General features: G+C 47.9%; 1 protein-coding gene and 1 long non-coding RNA gene across 38 annotated transcripts in view; one reads left to right on the top strand and one right to left on the bottom strand.

The window, feature by feature from the left end:
* LOC144756055 (uncharacterized) overlaps positions 1–26,100 on the top strand; it is a 1,542,626-nt gene that overhangs the window by 1,447,746 nt on the left and 68,780 nt on the right. The window contains exon 6 of one of the 37 annotated variants that reach the window (XR_013595034.1): positions 15,082–15,221. The exons of the other annotated variants lie outside the window; for them this stretch is intronic. This is a non-coding gene — a long non-coding RNA (uncharacterized LOC144756055). The remainder of the gene's footprint in view (positions 1–15,081; positions 15,222–26,100) is intronic. 37 annotated transcript variants of the gene reach the window in all.
* On the bottom strand, positions 17,462–25,435 carry HOXB2 (homeobox B2). Its single transcript, XM_078641436.1, has 2 exons — positions 22,687–25,435; positions 17,462–18,916 (listed from the first exon to the last, which is right to left on the bottom strand). Exons 1-2 carry the CDS (start codon positions 23,108–23,110, stop codon positions 18,261–18,263), a joined length of 1,080 nt encoding a protein of 359 aa, XP_078497562.1. The 5' UTR covers positions 23,111–25,435; the 3' UTR covers positions 17,462–18,260.

The raw sequence follows: 26,100 nt of genomic DNA, 5'->3' as shown, positions 1-26,100 counted from the left end.
AGCTTTATATACTTTCTTGTGGTCATATCCTAAGCCTTTTGCACTGCCCCATGGTTTTGTGACCTAAGCCTCCTGTGCTGCCTCAGCCTTCCAAATGTTTTGCACTGTCTCACAGTTTTGTCATCTAAGTCTGCTGCACTCTCCAGGGCATTTGCTTCAAAGCCTTTTGTCCCTCCCTGCCTAAAATCCCCTTAATAATCATGGTAAACCAAAAATCCATAACCTTACAATAGTGTACTCTCATAATCTCATTCCATTCTAAAAATCAGTATAGTCGAGAAGCACTTTTGGGGTGGAAAATTCCCTTGCATGGTAATAGGAGTGCACACCTACCCTGAGTGCACCTACAGCGATATCTGGCTGCATGGTAACAAATGGCGCCCATAGGCAAACACGGATCATGTGTGTGCGCCATATCCTAGGCCTATCTCACGGGTTGCGGTTTAGTTAGAACGGGAGGGGTCACAAATCGCGACCTCACAAGGATGAGGAGCTATAGCCATTACCAGGAGCTAAGTAGCTCGAACGTGGTGGCAGCATCTAATTTTGTTAATGAGCAATCAATAGCATGGGCAGGCCGGTTTACATGTGCCATGAGAGTGAGGCCTACTGGCCCATTGAAAGTATGCCTTTAGAAGTATTATATGGGCTTGTTTAATGCTGTGTAATTTTATGTATTTGTGCCCTTGGTAGCAGCACATGGAGGCCTGTGCGTGTTTTTACATGGTGCGCTGTTATGCATATACGCCCTTCACAGCAGTGCATGAAAAGTGCCATGTGGGTTTACGTGCAGCGCTAAGGATGCATGACTGTCTGGAGTGGTACAGTGCACAAGGCCTACGGGTCAAGACTGGGAACCTCAGGGTGGGACACCCACTGGAGAAAGGAAGAGCCAAGCTCATTGTCGTTATACTCGAATAAGGGCTCTTTGATTCTGAAAGAGGGTCATTGGCCAAAGGGGGCCTGAGCACATCTCAGGAAGGAGACTGTTCTGGTAAAGAAATCAAAAAGAGTAGGGCTGGAGTCCTTTGACAACCTTTTGATGCACATATCACTGAGGCTGACATCCAGGTGTGAACCGCCAGCCATTCCCATAAGGCTGTGTTTGTAGCTATCAAGATTGAAGACTGTTTGGCTGTGATTGACTGCTCTCTGAAGGAAGAGCAAAGTGGGCACTTCAAAGTGGTTGACACCTAGAACATGAACTTGAAAGATAGAGACAAATAATTACATTTGCGTCTGTAAATGGATTAGAAAAGGTGGAGCTTGAGACTCCCAAATTGTCAAACATGAAGCAGTACATCAGCGTGGGGAAGCTCAGTTTGAGTTTAGCTTAGTGTGACCAGGACTGCGGACTAGGAGAGCCATATGCACAAAACTTCCATTTTACATTTCCTAAAATAGCAAATCCGAATAAATCGCTATTTAGGAAATACAAAAAGGAATGTACTAAAATACCAATTTCCTAATAGCAATCCCTACAGAGTCGGAATCACTATGTAGGAAATGCAAACCCATTTATTCGTATGGTTTGAAGTCCCAAAGGTACAAATGGTTTTGCATTTCCAAATTTGCGTTTATGTAATAGGAAATCACAAATTAGGAGATACAAAAGCATTGATACCGATTGGCCTTAGGCTTCCCTTAAATATAATGTATAGGTATGTGGTGCTTGTGTAAAGCGCTGCCCTCGGGCCAAGTGTGCTTTATGGACCTTCAAAAAAAGATTTTTGGGGTGCTTTTTTCTAAACTGCACATGGTTACCATTGGATTGGATCTGATGGTAACTGCATTTCCTAAATGCTCATTTCGCATTTAGGAAATGCTTTGTACATATGCTTAGGAAATCACAAATAGGAAATCCCTATTTGCGATTTCCTATTTAGGGAATTGCAAAATGTGATTTTTACAGGGTAGAAATCACATTTTGCGACCGCATATAAGCCTTTGTACATTAGGAGATGCTATGTAGCATTTCTAAACAGCCCAACATTGTGATTTAGTCTGTTAAAAAATGCTAAATTTTTTCGTACATATGGCCCTAATGGTCTGCCAGTCTCCCGTGCTGGGTAAGAGACTTCACCCAGGAGAATGAAGAACACTCTTCTGGAGCACCAGCTTCTACCTGGTGGACATGAGGACCACCATGGTGGTGAGTTTGCCTGGAGAGAGAAAGGTCCAGTGGGATCCTACTTAGTGGACCCCAGTAACAGAGTATGCAATTCAGGTTCATCAGGACTACTACCCGATCAGCCTGTGTGCGCTGTTCTGACCCCCATAAGCCAGGGGGGGTTGGGGTGAAGAATAAGGGCCATCACCCTTGATGCAGCACTATGATGAAAGGACTGTTCAGCACCATGACCTGTAAAGGGCCATCCTCTTATTGGTCCTGCATGAAACACTCGAACACCAGGAGGGGGTCACAGGAAAATTGAGGGCTCTCGCCTTGGTGCATTGCTGTGATGAGAGGAGGGCTGTCATCCTGTGCAGTGATGCGATCTGAAGGGCTGCTTTTCCTGTGTGCTGCTGTTTGCGACCCCCTGTATGCCAGGAGGGGCCATGGTGAGCTCTCACCCCGAGGCAGCGTACAGCCGTGAGGAAGTAGAAGGCAGTGAGAATAGCAACAATTCAACTATCCAAATCCAGGAGCACCCAAGACCTGCCACCTGATTCAGGAAGACTTACTGTGTGACTGGAGGAGCGCTATCGAAGCTTACCACGTCAACCTCAGGATCCAGATCTCTGTTTAGCACTGGGGAATCACAACGAACCTTAGACAGAGGGTCTGGAATAGAGAAGCTGACATCTGGAATACTAGTGGGCCTGCCTTGAGAAGACTGCATTATGTGTGGAGTGTTGTATTACACTTTGTGTCAGTATATAAGTTCTGTATTCCCTGTAAAAGCAAATATTTGACCAGACAGTCATTTATTGGGGATTACTGGATGTATTTTGAGTTGTGTGCCTGTGTTCACCCTACACTTACCTCCTCCCCTAAGAAGCCTTGGACTACTTGAACTGTGCTGCCACTGACAGTCAAGTTCTACACCCCGAACAGCCAGCTTCGCTCCGCTGATCTCGCCCTCGTCCCCCGCATCCGCCGAGCGACCTCCGGCAGCAGATCGTTCTCCCACCTCGCCGCTAAGACCTAGAACACCCTCCCCATCTGCCTACGACAGACCCAGGACCTGCTAGCCTTCAGGAGACTCCTCAAGACCTGGCTGTTCGAGCAGTAGCAGCACCCCCGCCTTCCTCCCCACCCAACCTCTAGCACCTTGAGACCCTCACAGATAAGTAGTGCGCTCTACAAATACACTGATTGATTGAAGGGGTACTTGGCAGAGTTGCTCAGAGTCCATTGTAAGCTGGGCTCTGGGACATAAGGAATAAAAGGCCTCAACCACCACAGTTGGACCTATGGCCCTCTAAAAGGGGTTTTGACAAGTTCACTACCAACTCTTCCACGTGGGGAAAGTACTCCAGCTCCTCAGACTTGACATTTCAAGCCCTAACCCATAGTAAACTGAGCTACTGTGTTGCCATGCACATAAGCCTCCCCAAAACACATTTAAAAGACAAGCATGGGACGTGGCCTGTAATTGGAGGAGCATGGCTTCCGGTCAATGACTTCCCTACCCAGAATACCTTTGGAGGCCAGGAGAGCCAGACTTTTGAGATCCCATTTAGTTTGAGTAAACATTGTATGGGTGCTGAGTAACATCAAGTGTGCACACAAGACATTATAGCTATGCTGGTCTCCTCCCAGATAATAGACCACCTAATCAAAGGGGCAAGAAAATCGACACCTTAGTCTTCCAAGAATGTGGGGCATGAGACTTAAATGACTTCTAAACAAGTTCTCACATTTGCAAGCGTTTGGGACTGCCAAGAATTAGGGGTTTAGAGTTGCGGAAAAACTGATATGTTTGTTTAAGTATTTTTGTGTAAAGGCTTGAGGACCATGGGTGAGAGGAGAGAAGGCTACAGCACAACTCATCGTTGTGAGAGGGGTCTATCAAGCCTTTCCCTCATTGTGAATGAGGTTGGAGGATGGGGTGTGGTGTGGTGTGGTGTGGTGAGAGGAAAGCCGATGGGATAGGGATTAAGGGACAGAGGTGGGGAAGGGATGTTCAAGTGGGCAGATGGATGTATACTGAAGTTCACAATATGGTTCATGTATGTTCTAGTATATCTCTTAGAGAGAGTCCCAGGTTTATCTGAGAACCAGATGCTTACGTGCAAGATTTACCTCAGGGTTAAAATTATAACTTGGAATGTGCAAGATTAAAATTCCCAAGTCAAGCTACATAAGATATGGCGGGAGATAAGCGAAATCCCAGGAGATAAGGTAGAACCTACCGATGTGATTTGTTACCAAGAAACACACCTTCAATCCTGATAATCATCTAATGAAACATTGGCTGTACCCCACACAGTATTATACAGTAACTAAATATAAGGAAGGGGGATTCGGTTATGATTGTCTTCCATAAAGACTTTCAATATGAACACATCAAAGTGATCTGTCGTACCATAGAGGGACGTTATATATACTTGAAGGGCATGCACCAGTGGGAGGCCTTTGGTAGTTACAAATCAGGAACAGGAGCAGGTTCTACTTACTCTACTAATCAAAATCAGAAATTGAAGACCCAATAACATTCTTTGGGTGGGAGATTTTAATATTGCACCATACGCTTTGCTACCTAGACATCCACAGGATAAGTATTTCCATTGAACAATCTCCCAGGGTCTGAAGCAAGAAGTAGTAAACATGGGGTTGAGGGATCTCTGGAGAGCAATACATCCAGACAAGAAGGAATTTACTTGCTTCTTGCATGTCTATACTCCAGGATTGATGTAATGTGGTATACCCAGGAGTTTATGGAGGCCAGAAATAGCATGATCACAATCTTAGATCATGCGATGCTGATATGGTAGAGCGACCAACAGCAAACCTCCACGAGGAATAATACATGGAAGTTTGACAAAACCCTACTTAAATGTTGGCTGGGTGCACAAGCACTGAGAAATATGAATACACAATATTTTCTCATGAATGATTCATGCGATACTTCGATTTGGGATGACTTTAGGGCAGGTTTTCAAGGCAGCTGTATAGTGGAAAGGACAAAACAATGCCTGGCCCGAAATTCCTATAGAGACTCATATGAAGCAGAATTGAGACAGTGGCAGAGCAGCATAGTCTTACAAGCTCCATAAAGGCCAGGCTGAAGGCCAGATTGATCCCCAGCCCACACAGAAATCAGAAAAGCACTGTTTTAATTGGAATCAGAGGTTCTCTGAACAAGATAATGTGATCTGCTCTTTATTGACGAAGAGATTCAGGCAACAGATAGCGACGAGGAAAATCCCAACTGTAATAAACAGGGACGGCCTCACTAGTAGTGGAAATAAGGATAAAATAAGTGCCTTTAGAAGCTACTATTCTGCCCTTTACCATGCAGACTCAGTCCAATTAGAAGAGGTGGAGAGTTTTCTAAAGAGGCTCCCACCTCCCAAAATTGACCTCAGCCAATTAAGTGCAGGAGATGAACACTTCTGAGGAGGTCTCAAATGCCCTTCCTGACAAGCATCCAGCTAAATCTCCCAGTCAAGACACTAACAAATAGGTTTTATAAGCATTTTAAATCAGAACTGATCCCACGCCTGGTACTGCTTTAAAATACTTTTTTTCAGTTCTCGACGTTAACGCCTTTGATGGCTACTGCAGATATTCGTTTTATACATAAACCAGGCAAACCTGAAGATATATGTGAGGCCTATTTGCCTATACGTCTTTAAAATTCCATTAAAAAAATCTTTACAAAAATGTTGGCCAACAGGATACTAACTCATTTAATGCACCTCGTAGATTGCAGACTAGCCAGGTGTCATCCCACAAAGACAAGCGGCAGATAATATTAGGCGTGTTTTCCATTTAATTGAGAAATCTGATATTAGGCGTGTTTTCCATTTAATTGAAAAATCTAACTCTGGAAGGATTTCCCTTGCTGCCCTGTCATTAGTTGATAAAAAAAAAGCATGTGACAGGGTAAGCTGAGGGTTTCTCTTCTGAGTGTTGAAGTAACTGGCCGGATCTCCCCATTGTTGAACTTATTGACCAGGCTCCCATATATTAACCTGGATAGCAAGTAGGTACAAACAACCAATAGCAAATGTACTTGTTAACAGGGCTAGATCAGAGGGGATACCACTGACGACAGGGACATGTCAGGGTTGCCCTCTCTCATCTCTTTTATTTGCCATATTAAGACAATATCCAGAAGTCAGGGGAATGCCCTTTGGGGTGAGCAAGATGAGATAAATGTATTTGCCGATATACTACTTTCATTGATAGTGCCGGAACGTTCGATCCCCAGGTGTATGGAAACTCTGGAGGTCTATGGAGGAGTTTTGGATTTCAAAGTTAACCTTGAGAAATAGGAGATAAATAATGTAGGCGTATCCTCAGAAGTTCAAGAGCGACTCTCAACCGTGACCTATCTCTGCTGGACAAAAATATTAATATACAGGAATATACATCACGTCGAAACTTTGACTTTTATACACAGCAAATGACACCATAATAATCAATGCAATGATTACTGACCTTTGAACGGACAGTGGTATTGAGTTAGGTGAAACGGCGCCACTCAAGATAATGCAACTTATATTAGTTTCAATAGATCCTAAATTCTGAACGGTGCCGTAAGGTGAGGAGGAACACCAACCTCCACTGAAGTCGCCAAGGCCACTGAATACACAACGGAAATCCTCAGCACATGTCTATAGTGTATCTAAACTTTTATCTGCACATTGCATGCATAAATTTATGTTTATGCATGCAATATGCAGGTAAATGTTTAGATACACTACAGACATGTGCTGAGGAGTTCCTTTGTGTATTACTGACCATAGCAGAGGGCGTAATTTTTTTAATTCATGCTCGGTAGAGTGGCTGTAATCAAACAACGTGCTGCTGCAATTGCTTTTTGGGTCTCGCTGGCAATGCATCCGCAAGGATGCATTTGTCCAGCTGGAGACCAATAGCGATCAGTGTGGGGGGAAGGAGGACAAGAGGGTGTACGAGCTTGGATTGCTTGGATTCGTGCGCGCGAACGCGCCCGTCGCGTCCCGCGCCATACACATGCGCGCGCAGACAGACACTCGCTCACACACACACACCCCCTCCCCCACAGTCACACACACGCACTCCAAGACACATACACACACGCACACACGCACGCACGCACACACACATACACAGCCCGCGGCCCCCCCACGCGCGCACACACACATGCTCTCTCTCCCCCCCCCCCCCCCCCCCCCCCCCCGCAGCTCAGCAACCCACTCACCGGCTTCCTTCGTGCGGCGGCTCTCCTCAGCTGCAGGGCCCGGCAGCAGGACTCTTCTTCCCTCCTTCGGCACCGGGGCGCAGGGTAGGCTCCTGCCTGCTCCGGTGCTCCAAACACGGCTCCAATCGCGGCTCTTCCGTGGGAGGCGGGGTAGGCTCCCGCCCTCCTACTTCCTGTTTCCGGTTGTCGCGCCGGCCTGCCTGACTTCCTGGTCGCAGGCCGGCAGAGTGACGGCGGTGATTTGCGGTATTTATTTATTTAGTTATTTATGCATTTTTATATAGCGCGGACTTTACCCGAAGGCGGTATTTATGTATTCATGTATTTATGCATTTTTATATAGCGCGGACTTTACCCGAAGGCGTCAGAGCGCTTCACATTAGGAACAGAAATGAAACATAATGAGAAACATTACAAAAGAACAGGTTGCAAAAACATACGTTACTTACATAAGGTAATAGTGACAATTGTGAGCAAACAAAATACATGAGGTAGTATAAACTATGAGCAACCAAAAATACATGAGGTAGTAAAGGTAATAGTGACAATGGTGAGCAAACAAAATACTTGAGTAAAAATTGTGAGCAACCAAAATACATGAGGTAGTAAAGGTAATAGTGACAATCGTGAGCAAACAAAATACTTGAGTAAAAATTGTGAGCAACCAAAATACATGAGGTAGTCAAAAGTGCACAAGAGGAAAAATTGTGAGCAACCAAAATACATGAGGTAGTAAAGGTAATAGTGACAATCGTGAGCAAACAAAATACTTGAGTAAAAATTGTGAGCAACTAAAATACATGAGGTAGTCAAAAGTGCACAAGAGGAAATGAAAGTGACAAGTGTGCAGTTATAAGAGAAAACAGAGTATAATTAGAGGTATAGTCCTGCAATAAGTGCTAGACACTCAGGCTCAGGAACAAGCGTTACATGGGCAAGGTGGCACTTGTGCAAGTATCAAAGGTAAAGACATGTGAGAGGTAGCAGCCGTGTGTTGCAAGGGCAGAGTGGTGTGTGCATTTTACAAAAGGGCACCGAACACCAGTACATGGAAAATACTGCAAAAAGGCAGACCCTCCAATCACAGGCATACACTGGGAAGGCACTTCCATGGTCATGGAAAGTAGAAATTATCAGTAGTGGGAAGTCTTCCTCACAAATAGCAAGAGGACGTGAATTACTTTTGGAGGTGTCTCTGGAGGAGGAGAACTTTGAGGTCCCTTTTGAAGGCCTGGGAGGAGGCGGTGGTCCGGAGCTTTTTTTTGTCCTCTCGCGGTTTGTAAATACAAAACATATTGCATTACAAATGCTATAGGTATCACATTTGCGAAAGTTATAACTATTGGCATTGTAAATGACGAAGCTATTAATTTAGCTATTTAAAAAAAAAGAAACATAAATAAAAACTTTGCCATTTACAATACCAATAGCTCAAGCTTTCCTAATGCGAGACCTATTGCATTGCAAATGCTTGTTATTAATTCCAGTAAAATTTCCTGAGGGAAATCTAAAGACTCCACAGAATGCCATAGATAATTTCATCTGGGACGGTAAAAGTACATAGGTCTCGAGCAAAACACTGAAAGCGCATAGGTGGTCCGGAGGGCTGGGATTACCAGATATTACATAATATTACCGGACATTGCTACTCAGAATAATGTTTGAATGGTCCATGTATGAGACAGAGCAGCGCTGAATTGCCATTGACTTCTATACCCATTCTCTTTCTTATTGGACCACTCTGGTCAACCTCTCCCTCTGTCAAAGCTCCCTTCCTGTCTCCTTCAAAACTGGTCAGGTCACCCCTCTGGTTAAAAAACTCACTGCTGATGCGAATGACCTAAACAATTTCCGCCCCATCACTAACCTACCCTTTCTGGCAAAGATCACAGAAAGATGTGTAGCAAAACAACTCTCTCGTCATATCAAGGACAATGATCTTCTTGACAATTTTCAGTCTGGCTTCATCCAAAACTGCAGCACTGAATCAGCCTTGCTGCAAGTGATTGATGATGCGCTGTGGATACTCGATTCTGGGGGGTCCTGTCTTCTGATCCTCCTTGACCTTTCTGCAGCCTTTGACACTATCAATCACAACACTCTCCTCAACACTCATCAACAGAGAATGGGCATGGAGGGCACTATGCTCAAATGGTTTGCTTCCTTCCTCTCGGATAGATCCCAAGTGATCAAAATAGCGAACAGTCTTTCATCTCCTTTGGCGGTAGGTCAAGGTGTTCCTCAAGGCTCCATACTTGCACCCACATTGTTTAATCTCTACTTAGAACCACTGGGAAATCTCCTAAGTAAATCCGGGATCCACTATCATCTCTATGCAGACGACACTCAAATCTACCTCAAGGTTGCCTCCACTCACGATCTCTCTCTCCTAAGCTCTACTCTCGACTCGATTCAAAACTGGATTTCAACTCATCAACTGATTCTGAATCCCTCCAAAACTGAATTCCTCCTCCTCTCCTCCTCACTTTCTCCTCCCCCCGGTTCAATCTTGGATGGATCAGATGAATCTACTTAACAATAAACCCATCATTGTTGACAGCGCAAAATCCCTTGGTGTCAACTCGATAAAAAACTCAATCTAATCTCCCACATCAATTCCGTTGCAAAGTCTGCTCGATACCAACTGCGGCTCCTTTGGGGAATTTGTCGCTTCTTCCCGGAGCAAGACCATAAAACCCTACTCCAATCGCTGGTCCTCTCCAGACTGGACTACTGTAATTCTCTTCTTACTGGCCTCCCCAAATCCCACCTGTCCCCCCTTAAATCTGTTCTCCATTCAGCAGCTCGTTTCATTTATGGGGCTAAAAGAAGCGACCACATCACACCCATGCTATCCACCCTCCGCTGGCTTCCCATCAAGGCCAGATCTATCTACAAGACTGCCTATATCACCCACAAAGCCTTGCACTCCTCCTCTCCTAGCTACCTGGCGAATAAACTGAAACTCTCTGGAGGCTCTAGACAATCACGTAATGCGGAAAATCTACTGCTTGAACCTCCCACTTTCAAGAAGGAAAGATCAATGGCCCAATCCTTTTTAGGCAACGCGGTGAGAATCTGGAACTCACTTCCGCTACAGCTCCGGACCACCACCTCCTCCCAGGCCTTCAAAACTGACCTCAAAGTTCTCCTCCTTCAAAGACACTTCCAAATATAATTCTCGCCCTCTCATTATCTGAAGGAAGACCTTCCATTAGAGGAAATTCTATTCTCCATGACTATGGAAGTGCCTTCCCAGTGTGTTTTTGTGGTTTGAGAGGTGTTGAGTGGTCTGCCATTTATTGAAGTATTATCCTTCTACCTGTGTCTGGTACTCTATTGTAACATGCACACGTCACTTTTCTCTTGTAACACACTGTTTGCTACCTCCTTCATTTTGTTTGCTATAGATACTTGCACAAGTGCCACCATTGCCTACGTAACGTTTGTTCTTGTGTTTGAGTGTCTGCCATTTATTGAAGTATTAACCTTCTACCTGTGTTTGGTACTCTTTTGTAACCTGCACACGTCACTTTTCTCTTTTAACACACTGTTTGCTACCTCCTACATTTTGTTTGCTTTAGATACTTGCACAAGTGCCTCTATTGCCTACGTAACGTTTGTTCTTGTGTTTGAGTGTCTGCCATTTATTGCAGTATTATACCTCTACTTGTACTTTGTACGCCTTTGTAATTTGCACACATGTCACCTTTTTTCCTCCTGTAATGCACCGTTTACTACCTCTTGTATTTTGTTTGCTCACAATTGTCACTTTTACCACATGTAACTTAACGTTTGCTTTTGTAATTTGTTCACTTGTATTTTCTCCTCATGTATCATTAACGTTCCTATTGTGAAGCGCTCTGACACCTCAGGGTAAAGTCTGCGCTATATAAAAACGCATAAATAAATATGGAGGCAGCTGTGGTTGGCCACGCTCCGTGGGATATACCCCTCCCAACCCCAAGTGTATTACTTCTTAGAAATTGTGAAGCCTACATGAGAGGTTTGGGATTTGTTTACGAGAAATGGAAAACTGACCACCTGTCCTTTCTTATTTACACCACTCATGGGTAGCCTTCAATGCTCTTAGGGAAAAGTGATTTCGAGCGCTGGCCAGAGGGAGGGTGCATGCTGGTAAGGGACTTGTTTCAAGGAGGAGAAACTAAATCCTTTAACCAGTGTAAGGAGGAATGTAACATGTACAACTGATTGTATGCAGTATTTCCAGTTAATGCACTGGGCCTTACACCCAGTGAACTAAGAGGTGGTAACTACGGGTCTGATGAGGAGTTTGGCGGATGGGATACTCCGTCACAAGTGTGACAGATATCCTGTTCGACATTCCTAAAGTATTAAAACTTGCTTGAAGGATTCGGAACCGCCTTTCCGACCGACTCGGATACCTTACCGAACGACTGGTTACGATGGCTGAAAAGCGTTTGGACTGTCCAACTCGGTTACGTAAGGTCTAAAGGCCTTGGGAATAACCGAGTCGTAGCGATGTACGGACAGTATTTCAAGCCGAGCGATTAGGATGTCAGATTGGGACAGCCATTCCTAATCATTTTATCTGACAAGGATCGGCTGTCGGAATCTGACTTTGGGGCCCCGTAGCAGGCCTCCCTTCACCAGGGGCCCTCTGAATATAAACAAAATATCAATCAACGGTCGCTCTGAAAGGGTGCAAACAAGAGTGCTCATGTGCAGGGTGAATAAGAAAAAAAAATGTTGGCGAAAATATGGAGACAACAATGTTATCATCTTTAACATGGACACTGACTGATGTAACCTTAAAATAATAAACTAGTGTGCGTTGGGCTGTTCAGACAACAATTTTTCTTTTTCTCCAATGTCCGCATTGAAGGATAGTGCTCGTACACTTGAGATGCACAAACCAAAGGGAGACTAATAAAATGTAACCCAGGCCACACATTAAGTGGTGTTGACGTTTCGACCCAACTTAGGCGTAGAGGGTAAATTTTGACTTCTGCATGCTGGTCTTCTTCATGATAATAAGATATGTATAAGGCAACGGTATGTTGCGCCCAAAGGGGTCAGAATTGGCCAGTCAACGGCTTTCAAGAATGAAAAGTCACCGCAGTGGTGTACAACAGTTCATGTCACTTAGTAGACTCTTACAAAATGAATTTAATATTTGAGTATACAGGGATGTAGGTACGATCCCGTGGGTGTAAAGGCGACTGAATCACCGAGATCCTTGGCTGCACACATGTGCGTTCCAAAAACTGTGGAGGTATAAATGTACCCTCTACTCCGAAGTCGGGTCGAAACTTCGACACCACTTAATGTGTGGCCTGGATTACATTTTATTAGTCCAGTGATAATCTCACATTGGAAACTTGTGATGCAGGCAGGGGAATGTCCCTACAGTGGTGGCCTGACAATGGAAGACAGAGGTGTGGCCTTGCTCGCTCAGGTTTCAGTGGGGATATGGAAATGATACAGAACTCCACAGGAAGAGGCTTTCGAATGCATGAATATATAGGGCTGTAAATGTTGCATGACTTCCTCCTAGTAACACCAGTTACAGTATTGTGTCTTTAGCATGTTCTTTTTATACTTTAATCCTAGGAGTAGTGGGGGAGCAACCGTCGAGATATTTACTTTTCAAACTCTCATTGTAGACAGAATTGGGAGCACTTACGCTTATGAGTAATTGAGCACATTTTGCTAGGTTTAAGCCAATCCCGGTACACTTTTGTCATGTTAGATTGAGCTAGAATGAACCAACATTGATCTTATTGAATATGGCCTGGGAATCTTATAGCCAGGCCTCTCTTTGGGACTTCAGAATATAAAAATATTGGAATTTCCAGTTTGATGCAAAGCAGGCAGGCTATCCATTAGTTAATGTGCTGTTTTGCCATTCTTTGTGTTTCTGAATTGGTTTCAAACATGCTGCATATAGAAGTGACGTTTGCCAATAATGGTAGTTCTACTAATTAGGTTCAGCTTGTTCTGTCAAAAGTAAGGAGAGACAATCTCAGTTATTTGATCGTTCCTTATAGCTTCCTCTGAAAGTTTACAATTGGTCAATGGTCGTTCTGTCTCATCGTTAGAGCTACAAACGTGCAAAGTTGTCTGATGTCTCCACAAATGGGACTGGAATTTCTAGATGTCTGGTGCCCCAGCAGCCCAAACACCTAAGGTAAATGTCACAAAAATTAGGCCATAAAATGTGTTTGCTCTTTTCGAAGTCAGGCCAAGACCAGACAATATAGGAGCAGCTCAACCCCGATTTTAGTAAATAGACCAAAGTGGTCAGAAGGTAAATGGAGGATATCCCTAGTCCCCACAACAGGCGAATGAAGCCCGAAAGATAGACAAGATTAGGCTGAAGCATTGTTACAGTGGGCCGGGCTCTGTTGAGTGCTGGCCCACTTATGGGACTATGAGACTGTGGAACCTGCTTGGGAACGAGAAATGAGAAGAAAAGACCCCTGTAGGTGACACAGTTAGATTATTCTGGATCTTTGCTGAGAAGCTCATATCTGGCACTTAATAGAATTATTTAAGAGGCGCATTTCAGTACATAAATAGTAAACTGAATTAGTTGTGGTAGTCGCCCATAGCTTAGGAAATACAAAGTGAAGAAGTACAATTCTTTATAAACCTACTTGAGTAGGAGAGTTTCACGCTACATTCTTGTAGAAGCCAGTGCCACAGGGCACTTCTAACACAATGGGTGCATACCATGTGGGCTACAGCTTTATGACACATACGTAGATTTATGTCGTGGAAATAAAAGTATATGTTCAGCTACTTTGAAGAATTTTGTAGGGAAAAAAGTGAAAACTGGGCAAAGGAAATGGAAAACCTGGGGGCTTTGGTGCCTTATGTCGACGTACTTTGTGCATTCCCCCCACACACTTTATCTGTGAAGCCACTCAAGACCTGCAACGGAATACTGAAAGACTATAGTACCCCACGAGTGGCACCATTGGCCATGGTGTATGTGGGGTATATATTGAACTAATTCTAGCCTGCATTTCTTGGGTGTAATGTCTGTTATGTGTTAAGATTGCCCATGGAGTAGGGTGAGGCCACAATAAATTCACTGGCATTGCTCCCACAGGTAGTGCTGAAAAATAGGTCTTTAATGTGGTATTCCTAGTATTTGCCCTGAGCTGTTAACACTTTTTCCAATTCAAAATTCCCAAACCCTTCCTAAAAATTCTTGCGGAATTTATAACTTCCCCAAAATATTCCAGGATTGGAGTTAGAATAGTAAATAAGCCTTCTGCAATTTTTTTGGGGGGGCAGAGTTGCTCTTTCCTCAAATATTCTAGGACTGGAGTTAGAATAGTAAATTTGACCTTTCAGTATCCACCAGAGGGCGGAGTTTGGGGCAAGAGGTTCATATTTATGGGGAAATATATATTTAGACATGTTTATTACATTCAGAATCTCTCACAACTTTATGAGCAGCCGTTTACACCCAGTTGAATTTTAACTACCCACAAACTACTTACCCAGATCCTTTTTTGGCAACTCAGTGCTCTAAAATGACCAGAAAAGTAAACATTATTCGTAACACAATTATTATTTCACAAAATATTGCTATATTTGAGGCAAAACAAATCGCATTGAGACAGCAGTCTTCATTATTCAAACAGCAAATACCACTTGGGAATTGTGCAGTGTTGGTCAATGACCAAGACGCTAGATGATAATTTGACTCCTCGTTGTCTCCTAACAGTCTGTTGGATCTTGCGGAAGTGACCCAATTTCCTGTCCAGGAATGAGTTCTGCTGACCTGGCTGCAGAAAGACGACTTCATGGGTCTGAGAAGTGGTTTAATTCACACAGCATCATATAATGTTCACGAATGAGAAAGAGGTAATAAAAAGATCTAGCCCCCTGGAATGTGGCTAAAATTATGTATTGGTAAGAGTCCCACAATTTCAGCTGTCTGGCTTCAGTGATGTGCAGTCTAGCCCTCAGTGCTCTGAGGAGGTGACACAAGATGGCCTAATCTGTCTTGTCTGGAGAGCCCTCCAACTACTTCACTGCTTTATATGCTAACACTTTGAAATAATGAAAGCAGCGATCAATAAAACACCAGCACTGTATATAGGTGGAAGCACAGGCAGAACTCGATAGCCAATTATAAATCAGCGCCAGCATTGCTGAACAATTAAACATGAAATAAAATATAATTTGTTAAGTAAGACCGGCAGCCAGGACGAGTGCGTGCTCTACTCACAAGAGGCGCCCTGTTCTCTGTGAAGGCGGCAAGTGTGATAAGTACACGTGGTAAATAATAAAAATGTTAGTGCAGGGGGGCAGGGCGTGCTTGCAAAGGGAAGCTCTTGTACCCCCGTGCATTATTGATATATTCCGTCCACAGGATCTTGCACTGGGGATTGTGGGCGTGAGATAAGGCCGAGATGCGGAGCTTGCCCGGATAAGCCTCTGCTTGGAACCGGCACCGGGGCCTGGACCGGCTCCAGCTCTTCGAGGCCATCAATTACCTTTAAATATAACGACCAATCATCCGCGGAGCGCTAATGCGAGCCAGCTATGTTTATGCCCCTGCAACTGGCAATATATCACCCCGGCAGCGGCATAAATAAACACAGGCAAAGCAGCCAGCCAGCGCCATAACCGAGCGATTACACCTCGGGATGCGACCTTCCAAACGCGGCACATTTACATAAACGCGACTCATTACACTCAAGGTATCGCCTCGGCTGCTTTTTCACATTTATTCCACGTAAAGAGCTGGTATTCTGGCTGCGCATCTGCGCGGGCCACGGAAAAACGCACTGTGTCTGTGTACTCAGTGCTGAAATCCGCCGTTCGACAGAAGCGGCAACTACTTGTTTTAGCAAACCAGTTATCGTGGCCCGGCTCAGTACCAAGAAGAGGCGAACCGTCCGCGGGCCTCACGGCGGAGCACAGATCAATAGTTTGCAAAATGTGCCGCATCGTTGAGCGTACTAAAAAAGCAGTTCGAAAATAAATCGTGCAGAATTGTTAAATTCTGCGCTTACTGGAAAACGTGTGCTGCAGGAATTTTTGCGGGTCGAAAAGGATACTAATAGTTATTTTATTGCGTGCCGTGAGGTCTCCGTGGAGAAGGCTGGCAGCCCCTTCCTCCTCTGTGTCTCCAGGGGAGCGCGTAGAAGCAGAAAGGAGCCCGTCATGGCTGCTGCAGCCGTCCCTCTCCTGCGCCATTTTGAAGTGCTTTGTCAGGGCGCCTCGCTCTCTCCCTCTGCTCCTCCGCCCCCAGGGTTTCCACGGCTCTGCCTCTCAGCACGCACAGGATCCCGGCTTGAACACCTCCCAAATATCTGCCAGGGCCTGGGAACCGGCTGGGACTTAGCAGAGACGTAATATGATTTATTTCGTTGTGTCACCGCCGCCGATTCCTCGCCTGGCCCATTTTCATTCATAACCTCCTTTAATATACGAGTTTTCGGTTTAAAATTACACGTTGGGCGAGAGCTGCGCCACGAGGACACGTGGGCGATGCTCGGAGAGGCACAGCTCGCCTCCCAAAAGCAGTCGATGCATTGGGACCCGAAGCGGCAGGACCTGGGCCCCCCTAAACCTCCCGTTTCATTTCTTCGCGCAGAAGAGACGCCTCAGCCGAGCCGCTGCCCTTCTCGGACGCCTCAGCCTTTCACTGTTACTCTTTTCATATTATTTTTGGCAAAGGTTTTTAAACGCGTTATCGTATTTTCCTTTAGATGTTGTTACCTTTCGAGGAGAATGAAACAATTATTTTTCAGAAGAGAGGAGACGGGGCAAAAAGCGCTGTCGAACATCAAAGAGCATGTTACTTTTAAGTCTTTTGGAATTTGGAATAATACTCTCAAGATCTAACAACAGCTGCGCAGACCACTGACGGGATTTAAAGAGTATTTTAAAAATATGGCCGGAGGTGTCTTTCGCTGTGCTCTGTTGGCAGAGTGGAACCCTGAAGTTTAAAAAGAAATACAGAATCCTCTTCAGCGAGTTTCATCCAAAACCAAGCAAATGCTCTCTCGCCTCAACTGAGAAATAACAAAACACCAGCCAAAAAATAGTGAGTTGCCCATTTACCCAGCAAAGCGACGTTCTTAAGCCAAATATATTAAAACTACTGTGCATCCATTTCTATGGATCAACTTAACATTAACACACTTTAATCCAGTTTGAAATTAAACAAAATCTGTCTAAGGTGTAAGCACGCACTTTTTAAATTGACAGATAATGTGTAATATTGTGTCTTTAATTCTATTATTAAAATGTCAAATAAAACAGTCTATTATTTTGTTTGGAATCGCTTGAGCGGTATGAAGAGAATAATTAAAATCGAAAATAATGTTTTTAAAAATATATCAACCATTAAAAAAACACCAGCCAGGGCAACTCTCATTTTGAAAACATGAATAACCACACAAGCTTTTTTTGTTATAAAGACATTTATTCTATGAAAATAATGTGCAATAAATAGTTTGCCATTTACTATTAAAGAATCTCCATAAATAAGTCTACCTCTAAAACTTAAAAAGTGGACTAGTCGCCACTGTTTAAGCAGTCTAAAATCATTGTTTTCGTTTCCTGAGAATTTACTCGGAGCATTTACAAAGGTGTACTTTCAGATATCGTGAGACGGCCTGGAATGCCTGGACGCTAATAAATAAATAAATATAGAGGAAGAAGAAACAAACGATGGGAGAGTACCTGAATTGAGACAATACTGACACTGTTCATGCTCTCGTACTGTGGCGGTCTACGGGAGCAGAGGTGTCTCTACGAGCCTGGTTTAATCCTGCGATAGATCTATGGTGCGTTTAATCCACACTGTGGAGAGCTCTGAGGCGAGCGACCTAATGTATATTACAGAAGGGGTTTGGCACCGTGGCCAAGGCCGGCTGGAGACGGCTCCTATTGGAAATGGAGATGCTGCAGGTCTATAGTACAGAGTGTGCTGGTGAAAAACTCGAAGTCTTCCTCGGAGAAGTGAACGGGGCTGTCCAGTGAGCCCTGCAGGCTCGGGGAGAGCCCTTCGGAGAGCTGCAGGCAGGGATCGGGCGAGAAGAAGCCCAAGTCTGGTAACAAAGAGGTGTCCTGAGACTCGGGGAAGGCATTGTCCAGGCCGGCGCTGCTGCCCAGGTCTATTGTGGGAGCGGAGTGGGTGGTGGGCGTTCCGGGCTCCGGGCTCCCTGGCTCTAGGGGGAGCTCAGCCGGATGGGAGAAGGCCTCCTTTTCTAAGATGGAGCCTGTCCTCTCGATGGCCTGGCTGTACGGAGAGCTGCTGCCCTCTCCGTCGTCCTCACAGTCCTCCGAGCCCTGGAAGGGGAGCTCCCCGTCCAGGTGGTCCTTGTGCTGGGTCTGCCGCTTGTGCTTCATCCGGCGGTTCTGGAACCAGACCTTCACCTGCCTCTCGGTGAGGTCCAGCAGGGCGGCGATCTCCACCCGCCGGGGCCTGCACAGGTACTTATTGAAGTGGAATTCCTTCTCCAGCTCCAGCAACTGGGTGTTGGTGTAGGCGGTGCGCAGTCTGCGGGAGCCGCTGCCGCCGTCCTGGAGCCCCTCGGTATCTGCAAAACACAAGGCGAGCAGCCATGAAAGAGGCTCGGCAAACACAGGCCGGAGGGTGGGAGCCAAGCCCCTCAAGCAGGCAGCACAACACACTGTGCGAGGTGAAGCCACTCGTCCTGTGCACAGCACTGCCCACTGTGCAGGGGCAGCCAGGCACCCCATGCTCAACACAGCACCCTGTGCAGGGGCAGGCAGGCACCCCATGCACAACACAGCACCCCGTGCAGGGCAGCCAGGCACCCCATGGTCAACACAGCACCATGTGCAGGGACATCCAGGCACCCCATGCACATCACAGCACCCTGTGCAGGGCAGCCAGGCACCCCATCCACAACACAGCACCCTGTGCAAGGACATCCAGGCTCCCCATGTACAACACAGCACCATGTGCAGGGACAGCCAGTCACCCCATTAACAACACAGCACCCTGTGTAGGGCAGCCAGGCACATCACAGCACCCGCAACACAGCACCCTGGGTAGGGCAGCCAGGCACCCCATGCACATCACAGCACCCTGTGCAGGGCAGCAAGGCACCCCATCCACAACACAGCACCCTGTGCAAGGACATCCAGGCTCTCCATGCACAACACAGCACCCTGTGCAGGGCAACCAGGCACCCCATGGTCAACACAGCACCCCGTGCAGGGCAGCCAGGCACCCCATGCACAACACAGCACCCTGTGCAGGGCAGCCAGGCACCCCATCCACAACACAGCACCCTGTGCAAGGACATCCAGGCCCCCTATGCACAACACAGCACCCTGTACAGGGACAGCCAGGCACGCCATGAACAACACAGCACCCTGTGTAGGGCAGCCAGGCACCCCATGGTCAACACAGCACCCTGTGCAGGGACAGCCACTCACCCTTTGGGCAACCCTGTGTATTGAGCAGGGGCAGCTAGGCACTCCATGCTCAGCACAGCACCAGCACCCTGTGCAGGGCAGCCAGGCACTCCATGCACAACACAGCACCCTGTGCAGGGACAGCCACTCACCCTATGGGCAACCCTGTGTATTGAGCAGGGGCAGCTAGGCACTCCATGCTCAGCACAGCACCAGCACCCTGTGCAGGGCAGCCAGGCACTCCATGCACAACACAGCACCCTGTGCAGGGCAGCCAGGCACTCCATGCACAACACAGCCCCTGTGCAGGGCAGCCAGGCACCCCATGCACAACACAGCACCCTGTGCAGGGACAGCCACTCACCCTATGGGCAACCCTGTGTATTGAGCAGGGGCAGCCAGGCACTCCATGCACAACACAGCACCCTGTGCAGGGCAGCCAGGCACTCCATGCACAACACAGCACCCTGCGCAGGGACAGTCAGGCACCCCATGCACAACACAGCACCCTGTGCAAGGACATCCAGGCACCCCGTGCACATCACAGCACCCTGTGCAGGGCAGCCAGGCACTCCGTGCACAACACAGCACCCTGTGCAGGGCAGCCAGGCACTCCATGCACAACACAGCACCCTGTGCAGGGACAGCCACTCACCCTATGGGCAACCCTGTGTATTGAGCAGGGGCAGCCAGGCACTCCATGCACAACACAGAACCCTGTGCAGGGACAGTAACTCACCCTATGGGCAACCCTGTGTATTGAGCAGGGGCAGCCAGGCACTCCATGCACAACACAGCACCCTGTGCAGGGCAGCCAGGCACTCCATGCACAACACAGCACCCTGTGCAGGGACAGTCAGGCACCCCATGCACAACACAGCACACTGCAGGGACATCCAGGCACCCCATGCACAACACAACACACTGTGGAGGGCAGCCAGGCACCCCATGCACAACACAGCACCATGTGCAGGGCAGCCAGGCACCCCATGCACAACACAGCACCCTGTGCTGGGACAGCCAGGCAACCCACGCACAACACAGCACCCTGTGCAAGGCCAGCTAGGCAACCCATGCACAACACAGCACACTGTACAGGGACATCCAGGCACCCCATGCAACACAGCACCCTGTGCTGGGACAGCCAGGCAACCCATGCACAACACAGCACCCTGTGCAAGGCCAGCCAGGCAACCAATGCACAACACAGCACACTGTACAGGGACATCCAGGCACCCCATGCAACACAGCACCCTGTGCTGGGACAGCCAGGCAACCCATGCATAACACAGCACCCTGTGCAAGGCCAGCCAGGCAACCCATGCACAACACAGCACCATGTGCATGGGCAGCCAGGCAGGCATCCCAGAGACAACACAGCACCCCGTGCAGATACAGCCAATCACCCTATGGGCGACACAGCACACTGTGCAGGGGCAGCCAGTCACCCCATGCACAACACAGCACCCTGTGCAGGGACAGCCACTCACTCTAGGGGCAACACAGCACCCTCTGCAGGGACAGCCACTCATCCTATGGGCAACACTGTATTCTGTGCTGGCGTAATAACATCTCATGTACAACACAGCACACTGTCCAAGGGCAGCAACGCACAACACAGCACAGCACACTGTGTAGGGTCAGCCAGGCACCCAGAGCACAACACTGCACTCTGTGCAGGGGCAGACACGAACAACACAGCACACTGCAGAGACAACCACTCATACTATGGGCAACACTGTATACTCTGCTGGGGCCGCAAGGTTCAGCCAATCACCTCACGCACAACACTGTGCAGAGGCAGCCACGTACCTATGCACAACACAGCACACACTACAGGAGCAGTCACTCAATCTACGGGCAACTGTATATATTGTGCTGGGGCAACAAGGTGCAGTCACTCACCTCACGCTCAACACTGCACACGGCGCAGAGAAAGCCACACACACTGTGGGCAACGCTTTATATTGTGCTGGGTCAGCTAGGTCCAGTTATCCACCCCATACACAATACTTCGGAATGTGAAGGGACAGGAGGCTTCAACCATTCAACCCACACATAACACTGTACACTGTGCTGGGTCAGCAAGGTGCAGCCACCCTCTCCATGCACAGTATTGCAGAATGTGGAGGGACAGGAGGCTCCAACCCACACATAACACTGTACACTGTGCTGGGTCAGCAAGGTGCAGCCACCCTCTCCATGCACAGTATTGCAGAATGTGGAGGGACAGGAGGCTCCAACCATTCAACCCACACATAACACTGTACAATGTGCATGGACAGCAAGGTGCAGCCACCCACTCCATGCACAGTATTGCTGAATGTGGAGGGACAGGAGGCTTCAACCATTCAACCCACGCATAACACTGTACAATGTGCATGGACAGCAAGGTGCAGCCACCCACTCCATGCACAGTATTGCAGAATGTGGAGGGACAGGAGGCTTCAACCATTCAACCCACACATAACACTGTACAATGTGCATAGACAGCAAGGCACATGCACAACACTGCACAAGGTGCTGTCACTCGCCCCCCTCCCCGACACACAAAATACTGCACCCTGTGCAGGAGCGGCTATTCAAATTAAGCCAAAACTGCACCCTTCCCCGCCTACTAGTGAATGGCTTAGAACGGATTCGCACCCCCTTAATAGGGAACCAGGCCGTGCCAAGGGGATGCCCTTCTGGCACGGTGGAAAAATCTGCTGCCCCCAGTACTGTACACAGTATACCAGCCAGATGCATGCCGCCCCAGGGGAGCACCCCGGACCCAGGCTTCGTATGGGGGCAGGTAGACTGCCTTCCCTTTGGACAGGGGACTTCGGCCCTCCACAATGAAAAAGAATCAATCGGTTATATCGGGATCCCTAGTCAGACAAAGGCCCGGCTCCCCGAGCTCACCCACTCCCAGGATACCGACCTTCAGGAGATCCTGCAGCCGAGGCCGGCGCCGAGGAGGACGGGGAGGGGGAGGCAGAACAGGCCGGTGTCAGGGCGCTCTTCTTGGCTGACTTCTTCTCCTTCATCCAGGGGAACTCTGCTGCCAGGGGCAGCCCCCCGGGCTGGGCCAGGGCCGGGTGCGGGGGCTGCTGGGCCCCTCCATTCAAGAGCCTCTTCTGGCCGCGGGCCCTGGGCTGGCTGCCGCCGCCGCCGCCGCTGCTGAGGTTGCCGTGGCCGCTGCTGAGGCTGGGGATGCTCTGCTCGAAAGGAGGAGGAATTAATGTCGAGTCCTTGATTGATGAAGTTTGAAATGTCTCCAGGACAGCGGGGAAGGACGTCAGGCACTCGGCGAGGGAAGGCTGGCTGTTGATAAAACCCATCTCCCTCTCGAATCCAAAATTCATGGCGCCCCCAGGCAGGCCGGGCCGGGGAGCTGCGCAGGCGAGCGGCCGGGCCCCTGCCTCTGTCCGCAGGGCCCTATACACGCTATATTGCTGCTAATACGGGCGGATGGGGACCTCGCTCTATTAAACTGGAGGCTAAGGCGAAATTGCAGCCAAATCCTGGACACGTGACCAGCCCTGGCCAATGGCAAACGCGGCCTGGTGGAAAACAGAAGGCATTATTTCCTTTAATTGATTCAAAAATCAAGAGGAAGCATCTCGCCCCTATCCCATCCCCCTCAATAGTCCGGGTGGGTATGATGGGGGTGTAAAATATCGTGTATTATACTGTGACTCCCCCACCCCCAAGTGTCAGCGAGGCACAGACGGGGCTCGGCGCGAGCCCTACTAGCAAAGGGATGCTTCCCTTTAACCGTTTCCTTACCTGGGCAGGCACGGTGGGAGCAGAAGGGAGGGTGGCTGATTAGCGCAATCTGGCAGGCAGGGCAATTAAGATGCGGGGCCATTAATCTTTAAAGTGTTGACATGGATGGGAGGACGAAATGAGGGCTAGAAAAGAACTTCCATAAGTTGAGCAAGGGACAGCCCAACAAGCCAGGAGGACACCCGAGGTAGGCCTCATTAGCACTAACAAAACAAGACAAAAAATCTGGAGGCGTTCAGTTCTGGTTTGGACTTAGGATCAAACAATGTCAGGGCAGGGCGAGCTGAGGACACCTTCCCCAAAGCTGCTCCCGGAGCACAGGAGGGGACGCTGCATGCTTCAGGGATGCTGCAGCCATCATCAGATTGTGAGTATACGGGCTACCATGCGGCTGCCTTTGTTACTTCTGTGTGTGCCTGAGCCAGTTTCTCATTTCTCAAATATTGAAAAAAATCAACTTCATGTGCTGGGTTTCAGGCCCATTGAGAAGATCTTGGATCCGATTTTGAAACTTGGGTTCGGGGAAGCAATGTTTTTAAGAAATGAAAGAGAGGAACTGGAGAGGCAACCAAGGCTGCTTTGAAGAAAAAAACTGACCCCGAGAACGCAAAAGGAGGTGGGCGATCAATCTCCGGGCAACTCGGTTCTCTGACAGCTCGCCCTCGCAGCACACTAAAGAATTTTAACCTTTATGAGACCCGAGGAAAGGGCAGCAGATAGCGCCAAACCTTCTGCTGAAAACGAAAAACACGACGAGTCCACTCGCTGTATGTGACTGGCTGTTTACAATCCAGAGGAGAAAAAAAATCCATGAAGAAGTCAGCCAGGAGTGTGCGACTGTCTGATCCTTTTGAAGCTTTTCCCTTTTTTTCTGCTCTAGTCAGGGTGAGAGGGACGTGGGAGCAGCAGCTCGAAGCTAAGAAACGATTGTCAGTGGAGTTTGTGTGTGGGAGGGGAAGTCTTTAAAGAGAGAAGCCCGGGGCCAGCCGACGCAGCCAGGCCTGCGCCCAAGAAACAGACAGCAGCAGTTTACAAAATAAAGCCAGCGAGGAAACGTCAGCGCCAATGCATTGCTCTAACCTTCCTTCCTCATGCACCAGCGCTCAGCACTGGACCCGTAGCTCGGGGTTTACTTTCGAGAGTTCAGCAAGCATCAGTTTCTGGTTGGATTATGGCTGAAAGGAGCAATCACAACTTCCAGGAAGGGGGGCATCTGCGAAAAACACACGTCGACTTTCTTCGGGAGGGAAACTCGACGAAATAATTGTTTGCAGAAGCGGACCACACCTCTTTCGCCCGAAACAAAAAACATATCTGTGGATCAAAAGACTGAGGAAAAACTCAAGAATCGGGACATTTTAACAACAGAGGAGATATTCGTTCCAATAGATTGAAAATGTAATTTCTGTTTCATTTGTGTTCACAGAAACAACACAAAAGTTAAGGCCTACAGAATTTCCAGAGGTAAACATCCCCTCCTGCATTTTCTGGAAGACTTTTCTGCACATTCTTTGTGTCAGGCGAGGCGGAGGCAGCAGGTTGTGTATTAATGCCGCATTTTGTGACACAACAGATCGTAGAAGCTGCAGGGTAACGACAAGGACGCACGGATACCAGCCTGGGGCACAGACACAACATACATTTTCCCCTGCTTATTTATGTTTTTCCTCCGTCGTCCCTTGTTGCGTTCTTTAACGTACTTCAGAGACGATTCCCCACTCAGAATGAGAGCGACAAAACACAATCGAACAACATGGCGCCCTTGTATTTTACAACTAGGCCACCTCAACCAAAAAAGGAGATTTAGATTCTCGGAAATCCTGAGCCTTGGAATTTGATCCAAATCGAAGCATCCAGCTCGTATACTTTCAAATATTAGCATCTTTCACATTCTAGCATCCCCGAATGTTACATTATTTTCTGCCTGGATGCCAGGGAGCTCCGCTGCTTCTTAGTATTGCTTACGGCTGCCCACTGCCGAGCACAGCAACCCGTGGTGGGCACCGGTGCCCACCACGGACGGAGCCCTCAATCCAGCGAGCATCGAGTTAAAGAAGGAAAGGCATTATTTCAATCGGAGCTGAGCATGGAGGGGGCCTGCAGTGGAACGAGCTTGCACCCTGCAACACAATCTCACTTAGCATGTGACCTTTCCATACCATAAAACTTCCCTTTAACTGCCACCCATAAAATGGGTTCTCTCAGGGCTAGACACTGCGGGCCAATGGCTCCCTGCTCTGCCTCGCTGCATCTCTTTGTTCGCCCCCTGTGCAGACTATCTTTGGCCATAGTCATGTATGATTTCCCCCTGTTATCTCACCTTCCCGGTTTATTTAGTGGTTTAATTTCACTTTTTAGAGCACTGCCTTCCAAGTCGTGGTCTTCTGTGAATAATGGCTTCCCTTTGTTTTCATTTCAGGCCCAATGGCTGCCCTGCTGGCGGGCCACGTGACGTCTTTTTGTAGCTGCAGACACACTGGGAACAATATTCTGCGTGGGAGAATATACGAAGGAACAGCCAGCAGGCCGGGGTGTCGGGGGAGGGGATATTGATTGAGCAGACACT

Source organism: Lissotriton helveticus, chromosome 5_1 (genome assembly GCF_964261635.1).
Source record: "Lissotriton helveticus chromosome 5_1, aLisHel1.1, whole genome shotgun sequence".
NCBI lineage: Eukaryota > Metazoa > Chordata > Amphibia > Caudata > Salamandridae > Lissotriton > Lissotriton helveticus.
Note: the sequence above shows the minus strand (reverse complement) of the source record. Positions and strands in the feature narration are given on the sequence as shown.